The sequence below is a fragment of the Peromyscus leucopus genome, chromosome 3 (genome assembly GCF_004664715.2).
Source record: "Peromyscus leucopus breed LL Stock chromosome 3, UCI_PerLeu_2.1, whole genome shotgun sequence".
Lineage (NCBI taxonomy): Eukaryota > Metazoa > Chordata > Mammalia > Rodentia > Cricetidae > Peromyscus > Peromyscus leucopus.
In genome coordinates this window covers 30,723,308-30,747,251 of record NC_051065.1, presented here as the reverse complement: position 1 = coordinate 30,747,251, position 23,944 = coordinate 30,723,308, and the positions used below count along the sequence as shown (strand labels likewise).

The 23,944-nt window shown below is 36.8% G+C and overlaps 1 protein-coding gene across 2 annotated transcripts in view; it reads right to left on the bottom strand.

The window, feature by feature from the left end:
- Positions 1–428: 428 nt before the first annotated feature.
- The window catches only part of Sema3d (semaphorin 3D), a 192,617-nt gene continuing 169,101 nt past the window's right edge, over positions 429–23,944 (bottom strand). For both annotated transcript variants that reach the window (XM_028862073.2, XM_037203546.1), the window contains exons 13-18: positions 23,506–23,594; positions 21,312–21,353; positions 17,896–18,053; positions 15,335–15,399; positions 11,063–11,202; positions 429–4,523 (exon numbers count right to left, since the gene is read on the bottom strand). In XM_028862073.2, the coding sequence (XP_028717906.1) occupies positions 4,086–4,523; positions 11,063–11,202; positions 15,335–15,399; positions 17,896–18,053; positions 21,312–21,353; positions 23,506–23,594 (932 nt within the window). In that variant the 3' untranslated portion in view covers positions 429–4,085. The remainder of the gene's footprint in view (positions 4,524–11,062; positions 11,203–15,334; positions 15,400–17,895; positions 18,054–21,311; positions 21,354–23,505; positions 23,595–23,944) is intronic.

Below are 23,944 nucleotides of genomic sequence, written 5' to 3'. Positions count from 1 at the left end.
AATAAAATGTAATTTCTGAGTATGCCAAGTTGGAAACAAATCTGAGAAGCTATAATAAAGCCTCATCTTAACATCTTTAAAAAATTAGACTAATATATATCCATATTGACTCATAGAGGAATAGTTTAAACTTTAACTTAGGAGATAGCAGTTACTTCTGGTAATTTTACTACCCTCAAAAAACAATCTAAATTATATCACGATAAAGCTTACATAGCTGTGTCAAATGGGAGAGATGCTTTTTGTTGTTTCACAAATGAAATTATTGCATACTTACAATAAAAAATATCTATTGAAAACCTTTAGGAATATCTTATTTTATTTTGTTTAGTTCAATTTACTATGGAAAATTTGCTTGCCATATTTAAAGTTAAAACAAAAGAAAATTTTCATACATACAACACTGTTTATAATAATAGAACAAACACTGAAGCTCATGTTTTATTATAATACAAACAAAATATACATTTAACAATTTTAATTATGTTATACTACAAGACTACATTTTTTAAAAGTAGAATGATTCATCATTGATTGCTACCAATGAAAATGCTAGAATTAAAATTAACTGTGGATTCTGACAAGTTTTTTTTTTCTTTCCCCAAATGTTATGTTTAAACTTTTCACAAATAATTTACATCACAGAGTAATTAAGCAAAAGTTACAAAACCTGTGCATTCTTCTGTACCTAAATTTTTGATTTTCAGAGTCTTGGAATTTTAAATCTTATGCCTTTTTAACCTCACATACAAAGTGAAAATTGTAATATTGTGATCATACACTATGAGAAAATATAAATTTCTATTAAAAAAAAAAAAAACCATGCCCCCACCCAAAGGCTTTTCAGTTAAAACGCACTGTGACAAATGAGACACTAAAAATGTGAGAAATGTGGCTACCAATGTCACTCTGAAGAGAGGGGACTCCTGGTTTCACTCATTTGTCCAGTGAAATGTGAGAGACACACCTTAGATATATGTTTTTTAAAAAATATCAATGTTTCCTGAAGGTCTCATTTAATTTAATTTTATTTTTTCATGTGAATGAAATGACACTAGGTGTCCTGGGAACTCAGGCTTGGTTGTGTTATTCCAGCAAGCAGTCCCTCTTGCTACCTTCTAACTGAAGCCATTGAGTAGGAATAGCATGTAATAATAGACGAAGAATCAAGTTATAGAGCAAAGGAAAGCTCCACATATGTGACCACATCATGGCGGCATTGTGTGAGGAAGTCTTCCTTTGAACAAAAGATGCTGGAATTTGAATGATACTTGGAGACTTGTTGTGGCTCCTGCAAATTACTCATTTTTCCTATGACTACTTAGCATTTTTTAAATAATTTGACTGTGTCTTCTGAAATGTTTACTCAATCATGTGAATGGTAGTATTTTGAGTTCACTGGGAAAGAAAAAAAGAAGAATTTTACATAAATTGATTATTTAGGTTATCCATTTCTAAACAAACTCTTAAAATTCCCAATAAATTAAATGCAAATGAATGCAGATGGGCACAATGCCATTTAGCAGCACAAATGACTGGAATAACAATTCAGCAAAAAGCACACAAGAAAGTTAAAGTTGTATATTGAAGACTAAAATATATCTATATATAAATGAATAGGTATTTTAGAATCTCTTCTGAGAGATCTGGTGTTTTTGAATATTTGAAACTTTGAGCAATATTCTGCTTTTTCTTTATTTCAGTGCAGAGTCTGCTCATCTTCAGTGCTAAGGAGATAAATACTGCATTTGCCAATAAAGAGTATTCACACTTTTCCAAGTGTTCTGGACAAGTAATAAAGTGTGGATTAGGTATAATTTGTATTTTAAAATACATGTAAACCTTAGTCCACACTTTTATTATGTAACCTTATTTTACTAATAGTTTTTATAATATATTTTATTCATCATTAGTAGTTTTATATCCAAACAGCCAGAATTTTATTTAAACCTAGGACATAAAATTGATTTACAGAATGTTTATAGAAAAAAATTACATTTGAACTAAGTAATTAGAAAATGGTTTAGACATTCTTATCTAGATAAAATTAATGTTCAGAAGTCAATACAAATATAGAACCTTGTGTAAGTTTTCAATGCCATCCATATTTGAGTATTTCTTTTCGAAACACAGCTATTTGAAAGTATTTTTTAAGTGAAGCATGCCTCCTCTGACTTGCTTTGAGTTTACTGCAAGTCTGTGAGTTTGCACACAGATGAGGCCCCTGTGTGTCCAACCATGACACAGGTATTTGTATGTATTTCTTCTGGAGATGCAATTCATTTTGGTTCACTTATTAAAATAGTTCCTTCACTTTTCCTTCTCCTTAGGGTGAAGCATCTACAATTATTCATTACTGTACTCGGCCCCCACAGATGAGTGTGATGCCTTTGAGACAGGTCCCCAATGCAGATGAAATGAATGTAAGATCCTGATGCTATGTAGAATGAAGAGATTGACTCTGTAACATTGGTCTTTAATCACACAGTCTTCACACAGACTGCTTTCAGAGCGTGTAGAATGCATGAGAAACAAGCAACGTCTGTTGGTTTTCTAAAAAGCTGCATTCTTTGTGAGGAAGTGACTAATTGTTCATTTCACACTATAAAGAGTGTGAAAGGGGCCCAGCAGAGAAAGGCTTTGTGCTGGAGGGAGGAAAGGTGAGTTCTGCGGAGACCAGAGGGAAGTACTGTTCAGAGGGAAAGTGCAATTTAAAACATGCTAAGAAAACACAAGTGGTATTTATGTTAATGCTGTTTGTTTTCTCTCCCCATGGCAGACTTGCTTTTTGTAAAACTGCTAAAACAATGCTGCTTGAACTACAATATATCACCTTGGAAATTCAGAAAATTTGTGTAAAGAAAAGGATGTCAAAGAGTTAATTTAACCCTTCCCGTCATCAAAAGTTTGCACTTAGCCATTCATTTAACAAATATATAGCCCCACTCCCCACCTTGGTCATCTACTTAATTATCTCTGTATGTATTACATATTGTTTTCTCCTGTTCACTCAACTATAATCAAATAAAGATGTAAATGCAAACAATATACAGAATGTGATAAATACTTAGAAAAAAGAGAACAAAGAAGTACATCAGTTATAAATAAAATACTGCCATCCCATAATTCTTTACAAATTTTACTTTCACATGAGCTTTTGCTAACGGTTTGTTCTATCTGGATTGTTTTTGACTGATACATTACAAGTTAGGAGATAGTTATGCTCCAGTGGAAACAGTTCCCTTACATTCTATCTAGTTTGTGCGTGGTCCCCTTCCTTCTCATGCAATACAAGTTTTCCCCAGAATTCATGTCTGTCCTTCTGCCTGTCTCCTAAGTCCCATCTGAGAGACGGTGCACATCATACCACTCTCACTATATCAAAATATTTCCCCATGTTATTAAAACAGGAATTGTTCATTCTGTATTCTAGAACACACCATTAAGCAGCAGGTTCTATCTGTGAACCCATTTCTCTTGACCAATCACAAGGAACCTTGTTGGGATCATTAACACCCTCTCAAAAAATCACTTTGAAGTGCACTAGATGTTCCCTGTGGCCTGAAAGAAGGAATACACATTTCTAAATTCTCATACCTGGCTCTAAGTGTGGATTGATGGCTCCTTGAGAAAGTTCCTATTATTAACATAAGCTGTTTTGATTTGTGCTTCTCCTCGAATCCCTACAAGGTCACCAGTTCTAGAAAGAAATGACTTAACTGCTTATAAGAATACAACCAACTGCATGATAAACTCCATGTGTAATGGACATGCTTGGGGAGAAAGCACCTTCCATTGGACCTGGAGATGTTAATTTAGCTTACTTCTATATGTGACATTAAATTCAAAACATAAAACATTTGTAAATGTAAGGCTCCTATTTTGAGGACAGTTCTTGACTTTCCTGATACAAGTTTTGCTCTCAAAAGCTGGTTTAGATGAATTCGTATCTACCATAGGCAGTCTTACTCAGTATATCAATCTGTGCCTTAATGAGATTCCATGGAAGGCATGTGTGAATTGCCATGAGGGATGTACAAACCAAGACAGTATTTTGCAGGCAGGTAAATAATTTCCTCTTTAAATTAAATAGAAAACTCTGTAGGCACAGATCTATGGGGCTCATCCAGGTCTCTGTGATGTCGTCGATTCCGTTTCTTCTTTATTTCCTGCATGTGCTTCCACTTTGGGCCTCCCTTGTTGCGCTGTCTCCGCTTCTCCCTGTACCACATCTGTTCGCAGTACTGGTCCAGGCTGAAGTTTGGGCTGCTAAGGATTTGGATGTAGTCTTTGTATCTCAACCGTGACTCAGCCAATAGATCCTTGACCTGCCCCTCCTGGTGCTCTGCCCTCTGGGTATTTTCCATCTGTTCATTCTCAATGACATTCAAAGTCAGCTTCACTACGGTGTGGATGAAAGTGTGCTCCTGTGCTTTGCAGTAATACATCCCAGAGTCCTTCTTCTGCAGACTTCGAATCAGTAGCCCATAGTCCGTTTTGATGATCCTTTCATCAGGTTTCAACTGCAGGTTGAAAAAAAAATGTAGGTAATAAATTAGAAACAGAGAGGCACAAGCAAATGAAAACAGACCACATAGTTTTAGTTAGATGAACCTAAAAGATATATTCTTCAACTTTCTGTCATCAAATATAACATTGTCAGCCATAGTTGAAGATGGAAAAAAAATCAGCTGAAGAAATAGTCCCCTGAATTCCCTACATTTGAATCTTATTAAGCCTAAATGAACTTTGAAACATATTTAGTTTTCCTCTCCAGTGTAGAAATAAGAATGAAATGCTGTGAGAAACAATGAAGCAAAAGTGAAGTTATCAAGCAGCCTGTGTGGATATTTCAGATGGAAGTCAATGGCCAAAGATCACGAACAGTTTCCAGGGAAGTTTACAAATAGCCACCGTTAAGAAGACGAACTAAGAGTGTGCAGTAGCTTCGATAGAGAGGAGACCAGTGATATTGGCTCTGCCTTCCACATCTCACCAAATCAATGATCTGCATATTCTGTGAGAACGAGAAGCTGAATTAGAAAAGCATGGCTAAGGCTCTGGACATCAGAGCTGTAACTGAGAAAGCTAGCATTGTTTAAAGCTAAATTCCCTGTCACCGTTGACTTGTACAAGTGATCCTTTGGACTGCCGCATGTGTGGAAATTTTTGCCATAGCTGGGAAGACTCTGTCTAACACGGTAATGTGATTGAAAGTGTGAGAAAGGACAATGAGTAAAATGAGCCTCCCCTGAAATGTGACGCTCCACTCTTTGCAGCAGTGACATGGAGAGACAATTCAAGTGGTAAGTTTGCCTGGCTCACAAACTGAGCGAATAATGAGCTATCTTCCACATAGCAGGGGCATGTTTACCAACACAAGGGCCTTGCTTAGAGGTGGGGTGTTGCTGCGTGGCTAGGCCTGAAGCCGAACGGCAACACAACAAGGACACCTGGAAGACTGCCCAGCGTACACATCTGTCCCGGAATTGGAGACTTCTCGCTGATGAAAATGAAGGGGGCATAAAGACAGCTAAATTAAATTTACTCACAGTGGGTGGACTCTACTTCACATTCTTATGTGAAAAGTATGTAGGAAAAAATCTCTCTTATTCTGGAAATATGAGAAAAGGGAAAGAAACATCTTTGGCTACCAGCCCAGTTAACTAACAAGTATATGGCAAACCACCCTCGGTGCCAGAGAAGTGCAGCTGGCGGGGAACCAGTTGAGGCCAAAGGCAGGTCACAGCTCAGATCCTTGGTTAATGAGGCTGAATGGTCTCCAGGCCTGCCTTGCTCTGCCCTGAGTCCACACCATCAGGCTTGGCTTGGTTGCTTGTTTTGTGTCCTTTCCTTGGACCATTTGTTGAGCTGGATGTGGTTTTTTTTTCCTTCCACTGGCTACAATCAAAAAGCCAAGGCATCTTAAAATGCTATTGTAATACAGACTCACCTCAAATTAATTTATGTTCTCAAATCACAGGAGCGTCCTGCCTAAAATAAACATGTATGTATACTTGTCAACTTCTAAAGGGACATTGTTGAACAAGAACAGCAGTCTCATATTTAACACAGAACATACATGCCTTCCTTTTAAATAACATTATTGTAATTGTTTAAAAAGTATAAATACAGCTGATCTCAAACTATATATATAAATTAGATGCTGTTTTCTTGTCTGATTGGCTCCTCCTATGATTGATTGAGCCTACCCAGTGTTCTCCCACCTATCAGTTCCTGAGTAGCACATGGTAAATTTGGAAGTTAAAATGTGAGGTATCAGCAGCATTATAGCTGCCCTGTTGTATAGAAGGTTTTATTTCTACAATTTCTGCAGTTCCCTTCATCAAAGACGCCCAAGGCCATCAGCATGACACGTGGCTGGCCACAGTTCTAGCCCAGCTCTACATCTCACAGATACCTCTGAGCTCTGCATCTGCCTGTTGCTCAGGCTACATTCAATGTGGCCTTTAGACACGGTCACAGTTCCAGCTCGGTGCTTTCTCTTGTTTTCTTTAATCCTTAACAGGAAGAAATTATGACTGCAGCTTCATGTGCAATGGGCAACACCCCATCACAGCTTTGTCCTTCTCTTTCTGTATCCTGTTGATGATGCTCTGTCCTGAGTTTCCTTGCCTCCTTTTCATGTTAGCTAAATCCCCATGGGACTGTACATTACATAAACACCTGGCATTTCCTTCCTAGGACATGATCCTTCACTTTCTTTTTCCTTCCATGGAATACTTTATCTCTTCTTTGTTGTTTTTGGTTTTTTTTTCCAACAGTCATAAAATGTACTTTCAAATTTTTTTTGAGCTATATGAGTTTACCTAAGGTCTATCAGGTTGTTTAATGAATTTTTGTTTATTTTTCCAAAAATTCAAAATATAGCTTTAGTGCAGTGGAATCTAATAAATCAAATTTTGATTTCACACATTTAGAGGATTCTTACAAAAAATCTGTGACCCAGCAGTTAAGTAGTTGATTACATTTGCCTACTCTCCATCATTTCTCTGTAATGCTTCCATTTTGTGCTGGGGCAAGCACACCCTCAGCCTATGGCTCACAGTGAAGCAGCAGCGGAGACCACTGGGAAAGTCAAGCTCCTCTCAGATCATTTCTGGCCACTGATTCAAATTCATGCAATTTCCTCCACTTTAGAAGTGCTAAAGCCAAGGCTTCCCTAAACTGAAGAACCCAAACCGTTCTTCAGTGGGAGCCAGCTATCCATTTGCCTAGTGTGACAATGATTACAAGCTTGGCATTGTTAAATGGAGCTCTTCAGTGAAAGGCGATTCATTTCAAATGAGACGAACAAAGAAATGATGAAAGTCATTTAGATACTAAATAGCAGGTGAAGACGAGAGGTGCTTTATTCTTTATTAAGAGCAGCTGGAAGGCCTAAAGCATTCCTCATGTCTTAGAGGAAACTACAGCTTCAGGAATATTCCTTTCTCCAGAAAACAGAAAATATTACCAGAAGGGAATTGGTATCAAACAAGGAAAAACGCTCTCATCATGAAAAATATGAACATCTATAAACCTGTTGTATAAAATGTGTTGTATTTAAGGTTAAATACTGACTATTTTTCTAATTTAATATGGGAGGAAGCAAAAACACTATAAGAAAAAATTATATGTGTATTTTAGGCTTTTCCAATTATGCTTGCATAATGCTACATAATGAAACATTTATTAATATAACAAAAAAGCAATAATAATTTTTAGGCAAAAAGCAAAAGGAAAAATATTACTAAAGTAACTCGTTCATTCTTTTAAGAAATGAAACTTATATATTTATATATAACTGTTAGAATAGTTGTTTATTTTGAATAATTGTAAACATAAAAATATAAATATAATAGTTTGGAGATTATTATTGTGTGAGAAGTTTCTAAGCAGAATAGTTAGGAAAGTGTGTACTTAGAAATAGGTTGATTTGCCCATATTAAATACAACACTTTAGTAGAAACATTAAAAACTGAAAGAAACAAAAGATATATAATTAAGTTACTTAGAATGTGTTACTATTACATTATTGATTTCTGTGAGGAAAGTATTTTTAAGTGAGTCTGCTACCCACTACCCAAATGATGGAAGCAAGCCTAACATATTCCCTACCTTTCCCCGCAAAAAATGAGTGGAAACACACAGCTAAGAAATATGAGAACATTTGCTCACACATTCTGTTATTAAAGGAAGTAAATTTTAACACATTGTGTGTGTGTGTGTGTGTGTGTGTGTGTGTGTGTTTCCAAATTGCTAAGTGTTTCTTAAATCTTATATACAGTAACACTTGTTCTGCGAGGAGCATCTGCCTCGATGGTGACAATGATGGGCAAGCAAATAGTGTAGTGACCAACGTCTCCAACATTTGTGTTTTCAGCAGTTTGTCCTAAATAGAAAAGTAAATATTTAGATCTAAAGGGATTCCTGTTTATTAGCAGAAAACATGAGCAATTTTAAGAGTTTCCGTTGGTTACTGTGGACTCTGTTGGATGAAAAAGAGACAAAGGCGTGGTGTTTACCACCAACAGGAGAAAGCTCAAAAATCCTCCCAGGGCAATGATGAGTACTGGAACTGAATAAACCCAAAATATCACTCATGCTTATCTGCACTAAGTGGTCTCACGGTTCTTTGTATGTTATTGCAAGTTTAAAACCATTTATTTGCTTTCATAACAAAAAGAACGAAAGGAAAACAGAGACCTACAGATGGAAAATGCAGATACTGGAAGATGCTTTTAAAAATTCAACTCCACCCAGAAAAAAACAGTTTGGCAAATGACATGAAGGATCACTTCTTTTCTTCGTTAAAATTATCCCCAAAGTTCAACAGAAGCTCGGGGACTGCCAATTAACTTGCTAGCTATAGCAAAAACACCATCAGTTTCAAGACCAGCGTTCTAAGAAAGTCAGCAGATAACTGACTCATGACCTCCGCAAAGCACCCAGCTGCGACGTGGCTCGGTGAGGAAATCGGCTCCTCCTGGTACAGAATAACCTGGTGACAGCAACTGTAGCCCAGGAGACCATGGTCCATCCCCGGGGCTTTTTATGAGCAAAGGAAAGATTCCAAGTGGCGACCTTAGAGTGAGGAACAGAAGGGCATCCTGCAGGGCAACATGCTTCAAGTGCAGCCAGGATATTGCTCTGTTCCTCAACTCAGGAAGCAGCACTGCGGGTCCTGGACAATGGGAAACTGCCCATTTGCAAAGCCAGATGAAAAAACCAGTTGAAACATTGCAGGGAACATACTCTTCAGCAAAATTCAATAAATACATTATTTCTGCTCCATTGAAATTCATGGAGCATGGTACCATCATGATATATGATATAGTGCTGTAAGGTACATTAAAACAACACATAGAAATTTCAGAAAAATGAAAAATCCAGGTATCTACAGTAGGAGGGATAAATACCTCAAGCAGTACTGTATGTACTTTTCATTCTAAAGGTCAGATTTAATTTGCAACGGAGGACAAATAACTCTCTAAGTAATTATATTTAATAAAAAGAAAAATGACACCCCATTAGCTATAAAATCTAAAAGTAGCTTCAACTCACATAAAATTAAAATATAAAATGTAACTAAATTAAATATGCTTCTTAAAATATAGACAGCATTCAATATTCTTGATATAGAATATTGGATAAATATTCTTGGATAAAGAGAAAAGGGCTTTTATTTTGAAGTAGAATAATATTACTATATCAGATAATAGTTCAATATAGATTAGAAAAATAGAAAGATAGGATAGACATAAAATAAATGTTGAATGTGTATATTCCCTGCCTAAGTTAGAATTTATGGTTAATGATATCAAGGTTTATTGATATGTGACATCATAGAGAATAGAGTCAACAGGCACATGCAAATTTCCAGTTTCATGTATTTATGTAGTAAAATTCAGTCAACAGAGAGAAAAATGATGACTATTTTTTTATTTTTTCTGTTAATTTTCTTACCACAGACTTGTGATTGCAATATGTTCTGAATATTTGAGGGCAGTTATGTCAGGTCCACCAGGGCCTCAGGAGCATCCTTGAACTCTGAAAATATCTATTCTGAATTCTGCATTCAAACTTCCACTCACTAGTGTCTCTTATGTAATATTAGAACTGTAAATTCTAATAAAATATCATTAGATTCTTCAACATCTTTTATTTATGTATATATGTATGGCCATGAGTGTATGCCAGGCCACAGAAGTCAGAGAGGGTTTTGGATGTTAGATCCCTTTAAATTGGAGTTGCAATCAGTTATGAGCCATCCAATGTGGGTACTGAGAACTGAATCTGGGCCCTGTGGAAGAGCTGCCAATTCTCTTAACCATTCAATCATCTCTCAAGCCCTTTTTCTTGCTTCTTTTTATTCATTAATAATAAACATAACAACAATCAATTCTACAATATAGCCTTTTCTTCATAATATTGACAATATTAATCTTTCTGACTGCCTAAAATAATCTCATTAAATTCTGTAACATATATGACTTATCTATGTCATAAAATGTTCATAACATATTTCAATCTCAAGTCTATGTTAAGAAAATTAACAGGAAAAAAGAATAAACATTACTTTTCTCTCCATTTACTTAAGAATTAATACATAAAAAACTGAAAATCTGCACATGTCCAAATACTTATCCAATTTCCTCTTATGATACAATATAATAGAAATAGATATTTCTGGAAAGATTTCATTTTGTGACCTAGATTAAACTCAATAGTACCTAAAATTTAGTGATGTTAATATGGTTATGAAAATATTGTGTTCTCATCTATAATCAGAAATTGTCTTGAAATTCTTTAAGAAATAGAATTCGAAAGAAAAAATTCATGTGACTATATTTAAAAAAATATATACCAATGCTACGTTTGCATTGAATTGGTCTGTTCTTACCCCCAAACAATTGTAACCTCTGTTGTTAGTATAAACTCTACTTTCCTTTTCTCTAACAGCCAGGAAAGTGCTCTGTGGCACTCAAGGCTGTGCAACTCGCAGAGGGAATAGCTTGACTTCAGTTTGACAACAGCATCCTTGCTGAAGCTCGCTTACCTCCTCACGATGTTCGTCTCCTGACCGTTGGATGTACCACTTAACAGAGGCTTGCTGGGATTTAGGCATACACTCCAGAAAGGTTGAATTAAATTCAATTCCGAAAATCACCTTTTCATCAGCTGTTTCATGACTAATGCCTAGAAAGCAAACATAGCTTTGGAGATTAACCTTGGCCTGATTTTAAAAGCAATGGGAAAATAGACTGATTGAGAACAGATGTCACCAGGGAAGAAACTTACACATTATTAAAGAGAAAGGAAATTCATGCTATAATACTGTTACCTGAGAATCAGTACTGTCCAACAGAGTGATGTTTAAACTACACCTGTATCATCATTTTAGGCTTTATTGCCATATTACAATTATGTTAAAGAAATAACAGTTTACAATATGTAACTCTTAATATTGTATCTCTTCATTAAATAACTTTCTATGTCTTTCAATGTTTTAAGGTCATACTGTTGTTAGTTTTGGAAGAATAATTTAGTGTTTATTGACTTATACATTTTAAAAATGTTTTCATTTTAATTTTATGTGTATTGGTGTTTTGCTTGCCTGCATGTACACATGCATACAATACCCACAGAGGCCAGAAGACGGTGACACATCACTCAGGGCTGAAATTACAAGTGGTTGTTAGTTGCTAAGTGAGTGCTGGGAAATTATCTAGAAGAGAAGCCAATGCATTTTACTGTTAAGTCATTCCCTTCGGACCCATCAGTTTATTTGAGAAGAGACAGAAGGACAGACAGACAGACAGACAGACAGACACACACACACACACACACACACACACACAGAGAGAGAGAGAGAGAGAGAGAGAGAGAGAGAGAGAGAGAGAGAGAGAGAATTAACTTAAATTGGTACACAGAGTTGAGCAGATAATATTTAGAAATTTTGATGTCTGCAATCAGGGAAACAAGGAGACTAGTCCAAGCATGATGAAATTGTGTGACATGAGCAAGGTTGATGGTCTTACTTGGAATGGAGACCTTGTCTCTATTGTCTACCATTTTGGTTTTGGAGATACTCTTTACCTAACATGTATTTAGTATAAGTCAGTTAATAAGATTCTAAGGAGTAGGTTCTCAGATATTTATTAATTCAGCTACCCTATCTAAAAGAGTAATAAAAGGTTGTGTCCCATGTGGTATATAAAATCTGTAGTTCAAATTGATCAAGGAGACATAATGATGACTGCACAGCCTGGCTCAAACGTGAACTTTTCTATCATGTATCCAGATATCCCATTCTACAAATAAACTAATTTAGTATTCTAGGCATCAGCAAAGGACTAAAGGTTATGAACCTAGGAGAATCACAAAGTAAAGCACACATAACGACTAACATAAATATTGGAGAGAAAGGCAGAAAAGTTTTTAGATAGGATTGGTGGGAAGGTGTCTCTGAGGAATCGATGTATCAGTATAAAATGGCAGGGTGTGAAAGTTCATGAGTGTGAGTTCCTGAAAGACTACACACTGCTAGTTGCAGCAACACAAATAGACCCAAGAAGGACATGCTGGTCCCCTTTATCAAGGGAAAGCCAATGAGTGAACAGAAGGTGAGGGGGGTTACCAGTGGCCTGGCACTAGAGAGTCTAACATGGTCTTATAGTCCAGGGTAAAGCTGTGGATTTTTCACTAATTATCTAAGAATCCAGTAAAAATGTTTCTAGTATGGCAACACCATAATCTGACTGGAGTTTAAAAAAATTATTCAGAATATTGAGTTGATTATAGAATGACAAGGAGGCAATGTAGCTGCAGGGAAAGTAGAGAAGAGGCTACTGAAGAGAAACCATAGCTTCCTTGTCACTGATGGCAAGAAGAAGAGGTGGAATTCGGCTTTAGAGTCAAGGATTATCAAGAGTTCGGTGATAAGACTGTGAAAGAAATGCGCCAATAAGATTACTAGCTGCCTCTCAGTTGGGCGAATGATGGCAGTGTTTACTATATGAGGTGGTCTGAAGAACCTGAAAACAACAATTCTCAGTCATTCACTGTAGAAGCTAAATGGATATTCAATCGCAGTGTTTGAGCAGGAAGGAATGTAGGCATTCATGCCTAACAGACAGGACAGGAAAGTTAGCTATGAATTTGAGAGTCAAGGAGAATCTATTGCTACATGAAGGAAAAAACAAACATACAATGAGAAAATGGAAAAGAAAGTTGAGAAAACGCAGCAGGTCCAATCTGCAAGGTAAGAGGTAGACCAGAAGGACACAGTGCCACAGCAGTGTAAGTGTGCAGAATACTATCTCTCTGAGCACAAGTAGGCTTGATTTGTTGTGTCTGATGATTTTCTGATATTGATCAACTTCCATTATTGACTCAAGTTAACAAGGGTGTAGAGTAAGCTCACAAAACTTCCTAACTGGTATGCGTGAGTCTAGAGAACAAAGTGTTTCAAAGAGGAAAGAGTTGCAGGTTATATAAAAATCAAAAATAAAAATTGTCTATTGGATTTGAAATGGAAGAAGTTGACAGTGACCTCCACAGGAAGGGAATAGGCAGGATGACGATTTAGGGAGATCTTGTGCAATGGTTTATAGCAGTAATGGGACATGGTGAAGGGAGGTAATTACTGTGAGTGCCTGAGGGAATAATTGTACTTTCTTCACTTTCTTTATGGCACTTGTCATCATCCAACATAGTGTTTCTTTTTCCTGTTTTATGTTTGTTCTTTTCCCTAACACACATGTGAATATAAAGTCCAGGAATGCATAGATAGTGTTCTGTTCATTAACACATCCTCACTATGTGTAAAGGACTGAATTCATAGCCTGCAATGATGTTCACTAAACTTAACAATAGACATAACAGTGAATCACATTCACATTAGAATAAAAAGGCATACACCGTAGTCTATACCAGAACACTTCCTTTGTAGAAGTATGAACTTAGGAGTTAAAAACACATACCGTGTTTTCCAATCAAGAAATGACTGCTGGCCCACCAGTTATAAACTATGAAGAGTTAGGTCTTTTTTGGTCAGTAACAATGTGATGAAAAAAACATATCCTTCTTTCCTCACCCTCAGGAGTGGTGTGTGTGTGTGTGTGTGTGTGTGTGTGTGTGTGTGTGTGTGTGTGTACTCAGGAGGCAGAGAAGGAGGATCTCTGTGAGCTAAAGGTCAGCCTGGTTTACACAGCTTATCAAGTCCCAGGGCAGCACGCCAGGCTACACAGTGAGGCCCTGTATCCAAGAAGAAAAAAAAAGTATGTTGTGTGAGTGTGTGGGAGAGACACATGACAATAAATACAATCTCAAAGCTGTCTATAGTTTTTAAATTTTTCCCATTTTCAATCCACTTACCAAACCTCCTTTCTACCATCCTACCTCCCCCCTATTCAGATTTTCAAGATCTTCTGTTTTGTGAATCTTTTCTGCTGATCAACATGGCTTTTAGCAATCTCTCCTTTTACTAAAATCCTATACTAGTAATTGTACTTTATGACATCTCCAAAGGGCATAAGCACTCTAAGGAATTTCTTTGTCTCACAGTATACTCTGATCTATTAAGTACATATGGAACTTACTTAATGCACATTTACTGCTTGAATGTATACAAGAATAAGTGAATGTAAATAAAGTTCAGACTACCTACATTTTTTTTTTCTAATAAGCACCAAAATTTTTTATCAGACCCTCCTCTAAGGTCTTTGAGTTTCCTCAGGATTCTCAAATGGTTGGGGCTAAATCCTGTTTTGCCTCTAACAGAATCCTCAAACTTTACAAGGATGGATAAAGCACTAAAGAAGAAACATGTGGCCAGGAGGTAGTGGCGCACACCTTTAATCCCAGCACTCAGGAGGTAGAGCCAGGTGGATCTCTGTGAGTTTGAGGCCAGCCTGATCTACAGAGCGAGATCCAGGACAAGCACCAAAACTACACAGAGAAACCCTGTCTTGAAAAAAAAAATGAGGAGGAGGAGGAGGAGGAGGAGGAGGAGGAGGAGGAGGAGGAGAAGAAGAAGAAGAAGAAGAAGAAGAAGAAGAAGAAGAAGAAGAAGAAGAAGAAGAAGAAACATGCTATGGCACAGGGATATAAAGACATATGAAACAAATCATGATTTAACAAAAGATTATTCACTTAGGCAAGTAGACAGGGAATTAGTTTATAAAACTGTTGCTTTTCCAGAATAAAAGCATTATACAAAATGAGATAGTCATATATATGGTTGTTTAGATTCATATAGTAATTTTAAAAATACACAGGAAGGCTAGCATTGTAAGTGGTAAGAAATATGCATTAAGTCCATACTTACTGTCTTCTACGTCCCAGCACTGAGTGATTGGGTCCCCGTACTTTACATCCTGCCGTCTAGCTCGCCTATGGAAAGAAGATTAAGCTAATTAGATCTTCAAGTGTAATTGGAATATAGAAAGGCTGTATCTCATGCTAACACTGGCAGATGCAAACTGTACTTGTGTTACTGCACAACCTAAATGCAGGTCAGGGTTCCCATCAATCAAACATTAATTTAAATTCTTGTGGTAGAAAAGTCCCAACACAACAAATCCTGTTTCGTATTAAGATTTCCATTTAACTACTGTTGTTTTTTTCTAACTTAATAAATTATTCAACAGAACAAGTTCAACATGACAAAGATCCAGGTTTATACACAAGACACAGGAATAACTCTTCTTCCCATCCTGCCTATCAAAATCATAATATTCAAAAGTGTTCCAGCGAGTATGAAAGTACATATAACCAAAGAAACCTCATTGTGTCTAGGTTTATTCTATTACACATTTTATTCAATTAATTATGTTCAGTTGGAAATAGAACTACAAGTTCAATATGGCATACATGCATACTTATTATTATCAATAAACATGTAGCTATATTGGTAATTGTGAAAATAGTACAAGAGATTTTGCATTATGTCACATTTTCCTTAAGAGAAATCAATATCTATCTAAAAAGAAATGCCACATTCCTACTCAATCTCCGTATGTCTTATACCTTAACATAGTTTCATTATCTTAGTCTATCTTTAATTTTTAAACAGAAAGCATTTTAATTTGCACATAAAACCTTAATATTATACATATTAACATGTTATTACATAATATTTTAATATGTACACATACAAGTGTGATATGTTGAAATTGGGTTAAACGTATTTATCTCCTTAAAAAAATTTTGCAATAAAAATATTCCAAATCCCTTCTGGTTTGTCTTAACTGTACAGTTCAGTGTTATTACCTACAGTCTACACTGTGCCACAACACGCCCACATTTCTTATTCCTATCTAACTCTATTGTGAAATCCTCCAGATCCCTCCATCCCTGCTACTCTCTCCAGTCCATGTTGTCATTTCAGAGATCAGAGAAACAGCAGTAAACTTTCTCAGAGGCTTGGGCTGCTCCCCAGGGGCAAAGCTGCCCAGATGACAACCTTGAAAGAGTCATCCATTGTACACATCTGTAGCCTCTTGATGGACATTATGTTAGGTGAGGGAGCACATCACAGTGGCATGTCTGTAAGATCAGAGATACAGTCTTGGGAAATACAGGAAGAAAAAAATTATGGTCCTGTAAGGAACATAAGGTCATGAATGTTTTTAAATCTTGGCTTCTTCAGGAATGAGATCAATTAATCAAAGCGAACATTTATTGCCAAGTAATGAACACTAGTTTTTCAGCTTCTAGGAAAGAATTCCCCAAAGACTCACTAAGATGAGTCTATTCTGGGCAGAAAAGTTTAACAAAGTGCTTGCAACTTTTAACTCCTAATAATCATATTTACCCACTTATGTTTAATTTATGGACTAGACACCATATAAAATGTCTCTGTTTTAACCAATATGTGCAGATGTATAGTAAGTGCCTACAACCGTTGAGTCCTAATGTTTATAATTTGACAAATTGGTGAAATATTTAAGATAAAATAATGTCCACGTGATAGTGAAACTAATACATGCTCTTCACTTAAAGCATCAAAAGATATCAAAAGTTCACAAAATAACCTAAAAATGAAAATAACCAAAAGCACACATAATTTGTTGACAATTTAATCTAGAAGAACACACTTTCAATAACACCTTAAAAAATAATGTTACTAATATGTACATTAAAAAACAATGGTGGTAAAACACTCATCTAACATGAGTATTATTGATAGGCATTCATATTATTTTTAATTGTTTCATTATTAAAATAGTGTCAAAATGTATATCTTATAACTCTGGATAAGTTTTACTTGAGTGTGTAGAATAATGCAATGGTTGAGCTTTCCTGCATGTTCCTAAGTGTTTAAAATAAAAAGCTACCAATGTCGAGGAAAACAGCTTATCTGAGTGACAGAAATTGGCAAATTATAGTTATTAGAGTAAAAATAAAATTGAATCAAGTCACTCATGTATTGTGGGCTGTGTCTGCACGTCTACAAACATAATTGTTTATAAATGACTTGCAAAACAAAAGAAGCAAATATGTGCATATTTAGAAGTCTGATGGCAGGAATGTGGAAAAAAGTAGTTAATAAGAACAATTTGGGGAGGTAGGCAGAATGTCACTATGTAGCTAAGGCTATTCTGGAACTCATGCCAATACTCCTGTCTCAGCCTCCTGAGTTGTGGGATTACAGGCACAAACTACCATAGTTGGTTGTTAAAAATACTGTATAAAGATTTATCAGATTTTTTTAAAGTTCCACATTCCACAATTTTATAACATGTTTTATCCTCCAACTTTCACTTAATATAAAAATTTTAATTGTAATATTCCTTCCACAGGCAGAGTTTTCTATTTGTCTTTAACTTAAACTACAAGCAAGGCCTTCGTGTGAGAAACCCATGTGGGAGGGAGGAGCGCCCTGACCTTTTGGAAGTGGGTGCATATCTTGAGCAAGCATTTCCATCCCAAGCACAGTAGGGGTCTCTGGCAAGACAGCAATCTGCACATGCTTTCCCATAAATGTCACATCTGTGCAAGGAGAGCTGAACCAATCCATCCCAGGAACCAACGTACAACTGTTGCTGCAAATCAAGCAGAGAAAACGAATCAGCCCCTTTGCTCACATTAGTCTTGAGACAACTGTTCTGTAATATCGTCTTATAGCTCCAAGTCCATTTGTGAGTGTCCTGCTACCTGTTAACGCTTGTGCAGAACTGTGAGGAAGGGTAAAACAAATCAATCTCTTCCACCCCAGCCGGACTCTGTTTTGAAGATGTCAATACTGAAATGGACAACTATTATGGAATATTAGTTTAAGATGTGTCACATTCTTTTATGCTGCAGAATATTTGTTTAATGATGCAAAGATGTAATACATTCTTTTATGTTGCATTTGTTTAACTATGTAAAGCTGAGTTATTTTGCCTGTATAAAACACCTGATGGGTCTAATAAAGAGTTGAATGGCCAATAGCTAAGCAGGAGAGAGAACGGATAGGTGAAGCTGTCATGCACAGAGAATAAATAGGAGGAGAAATCTAGGGAAGAGAGAAGAGGGAGAAGTGAAAAAAGAAGAAAGGGGGGATGCTAGGGGCCAGCCACCTGGCCACACAGCCAGCCACAGAGTAAGAAGGAAAGAAAGATATATAGAATAATAAAGAAAGATAAAAAGCCAGGAGGCAAAGCATAGTTAAAGAGAAACAGGACAATTTAAGTTAGAAAAGCTGGTTAGAAACAAGCCAAGTTATGGCCCAGTATTCATAAGAATAAGTCTCCATGTATTTATATGGAACTGGGTGGCACACCCCTAAAAAATTAAAACAAACAAACAAACAACAACAATAAAAACTACAGACAACATTCTAGAAAGTTAAAGTAGGCTTGGCAATAATTTAAGAAGGTAGAAAACCAGCGCTAGACTATGGAATTAAGATGTCAAATTATTTCTCAATAGTAGAAATTATACTTTGGTAGGCTCTAGAAAGCACAGATATTAATGGCAACATTGATGACATGCCTCTGCCATGCCTGTCAACATGAGGAATGACTAAAAGAGACTCCTGACACTATTTTTAGGTGAAGTGACCCCTGAAAGAATATAAGTTACAATTGGGAGAGTAGATGTTTAGTGTCTCTATGCAGACATCACCAGGTAGACTTGAGCAATACCCTATCACAAAGCAAAGGCTGGAGGATCCTGGAAACAGCAAATAAATGACACTTTGAAAGCTAGTCCCGGAATTCACGCAGTACTCCCCATATACATCCATGTGTGTGTCTGCAGCAGAGGTGATGCCGAAGGAAGAATAGTGTAGGTGAGTAAGTCTCCGTCTCCACTCTCAAGAACTTATGGTCAACTCTAGGGGACTGCTCTCAGCTTTGAATTAAGGAGGAACCTCACAGAAATAGACTCTAGCATAAAAAGCACAGAGGTTCTCAACTTATAGAAATTTACCTTGTACTTTATTGCCTGTTAAATTCTGTTGACTTTCTTGTCATTAAACACAAAGAATTCTGTTTTCTGTTTTTCCACAATTCTCTGAAATGCTTATGGCGAATGACTACACCTTCCTCACCACCTTCATCACCATCACTACCTTCCTCTTCATCCCTGGAGCTCTAATGTGCTTCCACCCCTCCCACCGCTGGGGGCTTGGCTTTGCTCTGTATCCTCGTTTGCTTAGCTTGTTTGCAAGATTCTAACTACTTCCTTTCACGCCAGCCTCTTTTCATAACCCCAGGTTCTGCAGAGGACCCACTCCATATTCCACAGACAGAGCTTTCTAAACAGATGGTCTTCTCGTGACTTTCTCCTGCTTAAGGACGTTAATGGCTTTTGTCCTTAAGCTGTTAAGCATCATGAGGACAGGTAGAGTCTCACACACTCAGACTTACTTCTTCAGAATCATCTCTCACTTCCTCTTACCCTAAGCAGACATATGTCTCAGGTCAAATTTCAGACACACTTAATAGAAACAGGTATAGACTCTTACTTTTCACGTTCTTATTCCTTCCTTCTATCCCTCTTTTATTTATCTAGTTAACTACATCATTCATGACAGTTTGTCTATCTCTTTCCTTCTCTCCCTTCCCCTGGTCTTTCTGGCTCCTTTTCAAGTCATTCTCTCATTTGTCTTTTCAGTGGATGCTTCAATTAGTCCTCTGCATTGTTGGTGGCCTTCTCCCTCTGTCAGCTCTGCTCAGAGCTTCTGGAGGGGAGATTAATGCTATGTCACTCATTCTTCTCTGTATCTTCAAAGCACGATAGCAGAGATTCAAGCAATCAGTGTTTTTGAATGAGCAAATCAGTGAAAGGGCCTCAGAACAAACCCATTTAGACTTTCCTCTAAGAACTGGGCTATCAAGTTTAATTGTAGCAATGCCTTAATTGGGGACATATATTTTGAAATGGCTTTCTTAAATCTTGAGGGTGTATGTAGAAATGGACTGGTAAGTCTAAATCTACTCTATCAAGATGTGGATTATAATATGAGGGAAGTGTTAAATCGTATTATATATAGTCATGATTGTCAAAATTGGCCACCATTAACACTTACATTGCTTTGTCTACAACATTGGCATGTAGCATTCTATTTAAACTACAGAAGGATGAGGATATAGTTCAGTGGTAGAAGAAGTGAAGTGATTGTCTAATATTTTAATGGCCTGGGGACAATCCCCAGCACTGAAAAACAGAAAATCACCTTTTGTTCATGACTGTCAACAAACACAATACTCGGGAGGTGGTGCCTGAGTTAGATAATGTGATTCTGTCCCAAAAAAGGACTCAGTAACTTGTTTAATAAGTGTAAAATCCTGGGTTTGATCCCAAGCATCACTAAGCAAGTAGAATTAAATAAACTCATAACAAACACGAGAGTTCTCTAGTTGAGAAAATTGCTTCTAAGAGATTGTTATTGAGCAAAATGTTGAAGGTTGACTTCTGTGTTGTGTACCATGGTTCATCTTTGAAATCCTAGACTCCCTAATTAAAATACCTTTTCAATGCTTGTGATTGGCATCTTAAATATATGTCTTATGACTTGAGCAGAAATACAATCTCAGGAGAACAGACACCCACTCTTTTTTTGGGGGGGAGGAAAAGGGAGGAGCACACACTATTCACTATTCCATTAATCTGTTTCTCTCCATTCTCCCAAAGCAAGGCTGAAACTAAGACTGCCGATAAATCGGAGGAGAAACAGGCAAGCTTTAACTTTCTGCATTATTAATGACTTAACTTCTAGTCTCCAGTTTCAATAGATTCTGCTAATGAATTTTGATTCAGGGAACTTGAGACTTCTGAAGTTAATTGTTAACCAGTAATTACAAAGTACCTACCTGTTTCAGCGACAGCTCCATATTCAAGATGGCTGTTGGGTGCTGTGAACAGAAACAAAACAAAATGTCAGTAAAAAACATTCACAGCCTTACATTAACCAGTATGTTGTTTTATCTTATGTCAAGCTTGGCTGTTCAGACTCCCACTGAGAGGAGAAAATGACCTTATTGCTTGCTTCTTGCAGTGTATATTGATTCTACATTAATAGACATGATGAAAATGCTTGAGGTATTTTATCAGAGAGAACCTAGCTAACTGGATGAGGAAGTGCTGTGTTGAAAATGCTTCCTAGTTATTCACAAGTTTTCACTTTGTTCTAAATCTGCATCTTAATACTGGCATATAATTCATACTAGTGCTGACAAGAACATCTCCATGATTATTTATTGCTCCACTCTGATGTTACTTGCATCAAAGATTCAAAACATGTTTAAGTAGCAGAGTTTAAAAAGTTATGGTTCTGTTTGTTGATGATAATATTCCTTATGTGATGCCTCAAGATATCAGTATGTGCAGTTTCATGATATGGGTCAGATTTTATTTCTAATAAGACCACAAGCATGAATAGAAAAGCAACCAATCAACCAAACAAACAAACAAAAAAGGCAGGGCAACTCTTTAAGATACCTTATATATCTATTATCTATCTGGTACTTATTCATTTATTGCTTTTATGTACTAATTGACGAACAATAGATGTTAGAAAGTTAAGAAAATCTGTGAAAGAAAATTTTGAAGTTAAAAAGTATGTTCCAATAATTTTTTTGTTGTCCTTAATTTTAAAAGCATGGGCATTCCCATTAAATTATGTTTGGGTTTTTGTTTTGCTTTTAATTACATTTTACCTCAATAAAGTCATTAAAGAAAGAAAAGAGACATAGGTAGAGAAGAGGAGAAAAAGGAGGAGAAGAAAAAGCCTAGGAAAGGAGAGAAGAAGAGAGGAGAGGAGAGGGAAGAGGGGGGGAGGGGGGAAGGGGAGGGGAGGGGAGGGGGGAGGGGAGGGGAAGGGGAGGAAAGGAGTCTGGCGGCTTAACCCAGTGGTGAGTTGTTTGCATGTGAACAGCCCCGGGTTTCATCTCCAGCACACACACACAGAGACACACAGACACCACACACACACACACACACACACACACACACACACACACACACACAATAGATAGATAGATAGATAGATAGATAGATAGATAGATAGATAGATAGATAGATAAGAAGAGGAGGATAACAAGAAAAATCTATGGCCACTGAGGTAACAGTTAATCCTTGACTCTAAGACCCATTGGAGAAGATTTGTTATCATACATTTATGTGTGTGCACATGATGGAAACTCACTAAGCCTCTGTTCATTCACCCTTATGTTTGACATCAACTTTTCCCCTAGGAACCACCCAGGATTTTGTTTTGGAAGAAGCCAGATAGCAGGTCTTGTTCTTGTTAACTTCTTGACCACTATTATCATCACAATGTAAACAGGATCCTGGAAAACCCAGCATGATAATTAACTTTAGCCCTTCACAGTGGAGGACTCAGTTCTTTCCAGGCAATGGATGTTTACATCGAAACAGTTTTTAATAAACATTTTTAAAAAAACAAAAACATGAAAGAACATATTTTCTAAGAAATATAACATTATTTCTAATGTCTCATTTTTTATGAAATAATTCTAAATCCCACAGAGTAGCTACAGAGAGTGCCTGCCACACTAAAATGTATTTGTTGTTAAAAGCAGAATTTAAAACAAAGAACTCTTCCTCCAGGCCTGCTAATTCCCTTTGAGAGGTAAGAGGATTGTGGCTTGCATAACTTGTTATCATTATTTTTTTTTCAGTACAGTAAATCAGGACTCCTACACATGATTTATAAACTTTTCCAGTTTTCTCAATCCGTTTGGAGAAACATTGCGAAGTAGCATTCATAAAGTAGAAAAGCATCCGGGTACTAAGAAATCCGAGGCTTTCATTCAGTGTGGCTACCCTAGGAGAATGCAGTAAGGAGAGGTGACCCAGGTTACTCTCAGTGGTGTTGTGATCAGCACCAGGAGTGAGTGCTTTGCTACCTGCTTATGACCTGTCCCAATGCTTAGACCATTCAAACAGTGGGAGACTTCTCCGGGAAGAACAGAGAAAAGACCAAGTGTCCACGAGTAGCACTGTGCAGTCTCAGCCTGTCTGGAGCCCTGGGTCCCCTCTCACCTTGAACACCTGAAGCTCCTCCAGGACTACTTCTTCCATATTCCACTTCTCCTTGGAAATGCTGACAACTTTGAGGACTGTTCCAATGTCTGAAAAAAAACATAGACCCATAACGCCACTGTTTCTACTCCAATATTTAGTTGAATGCATATTCCTAGAAATCTCAAATTTTTCCCTCATATTTTCCTCTGGATGCTTTCCAAGAAAGTTGCCCAAATTAAGTAGTGAAAAATGAAGCCTACTGTATACTACATTGCTCTTCTAGAGCAGATACTTATAAAGGGAAAATACACAGTATTTTTGGTAACTAAATGTATAAGACTAATTTAAATATTAGTTGAAATAATAGAAGAAAAAATAACTCTAAGATGTTCAAAACTATTAAATACAATTTTGCAATGCAAAATTTACTTTTTAAAGCCACCACATTTTCCCCAGG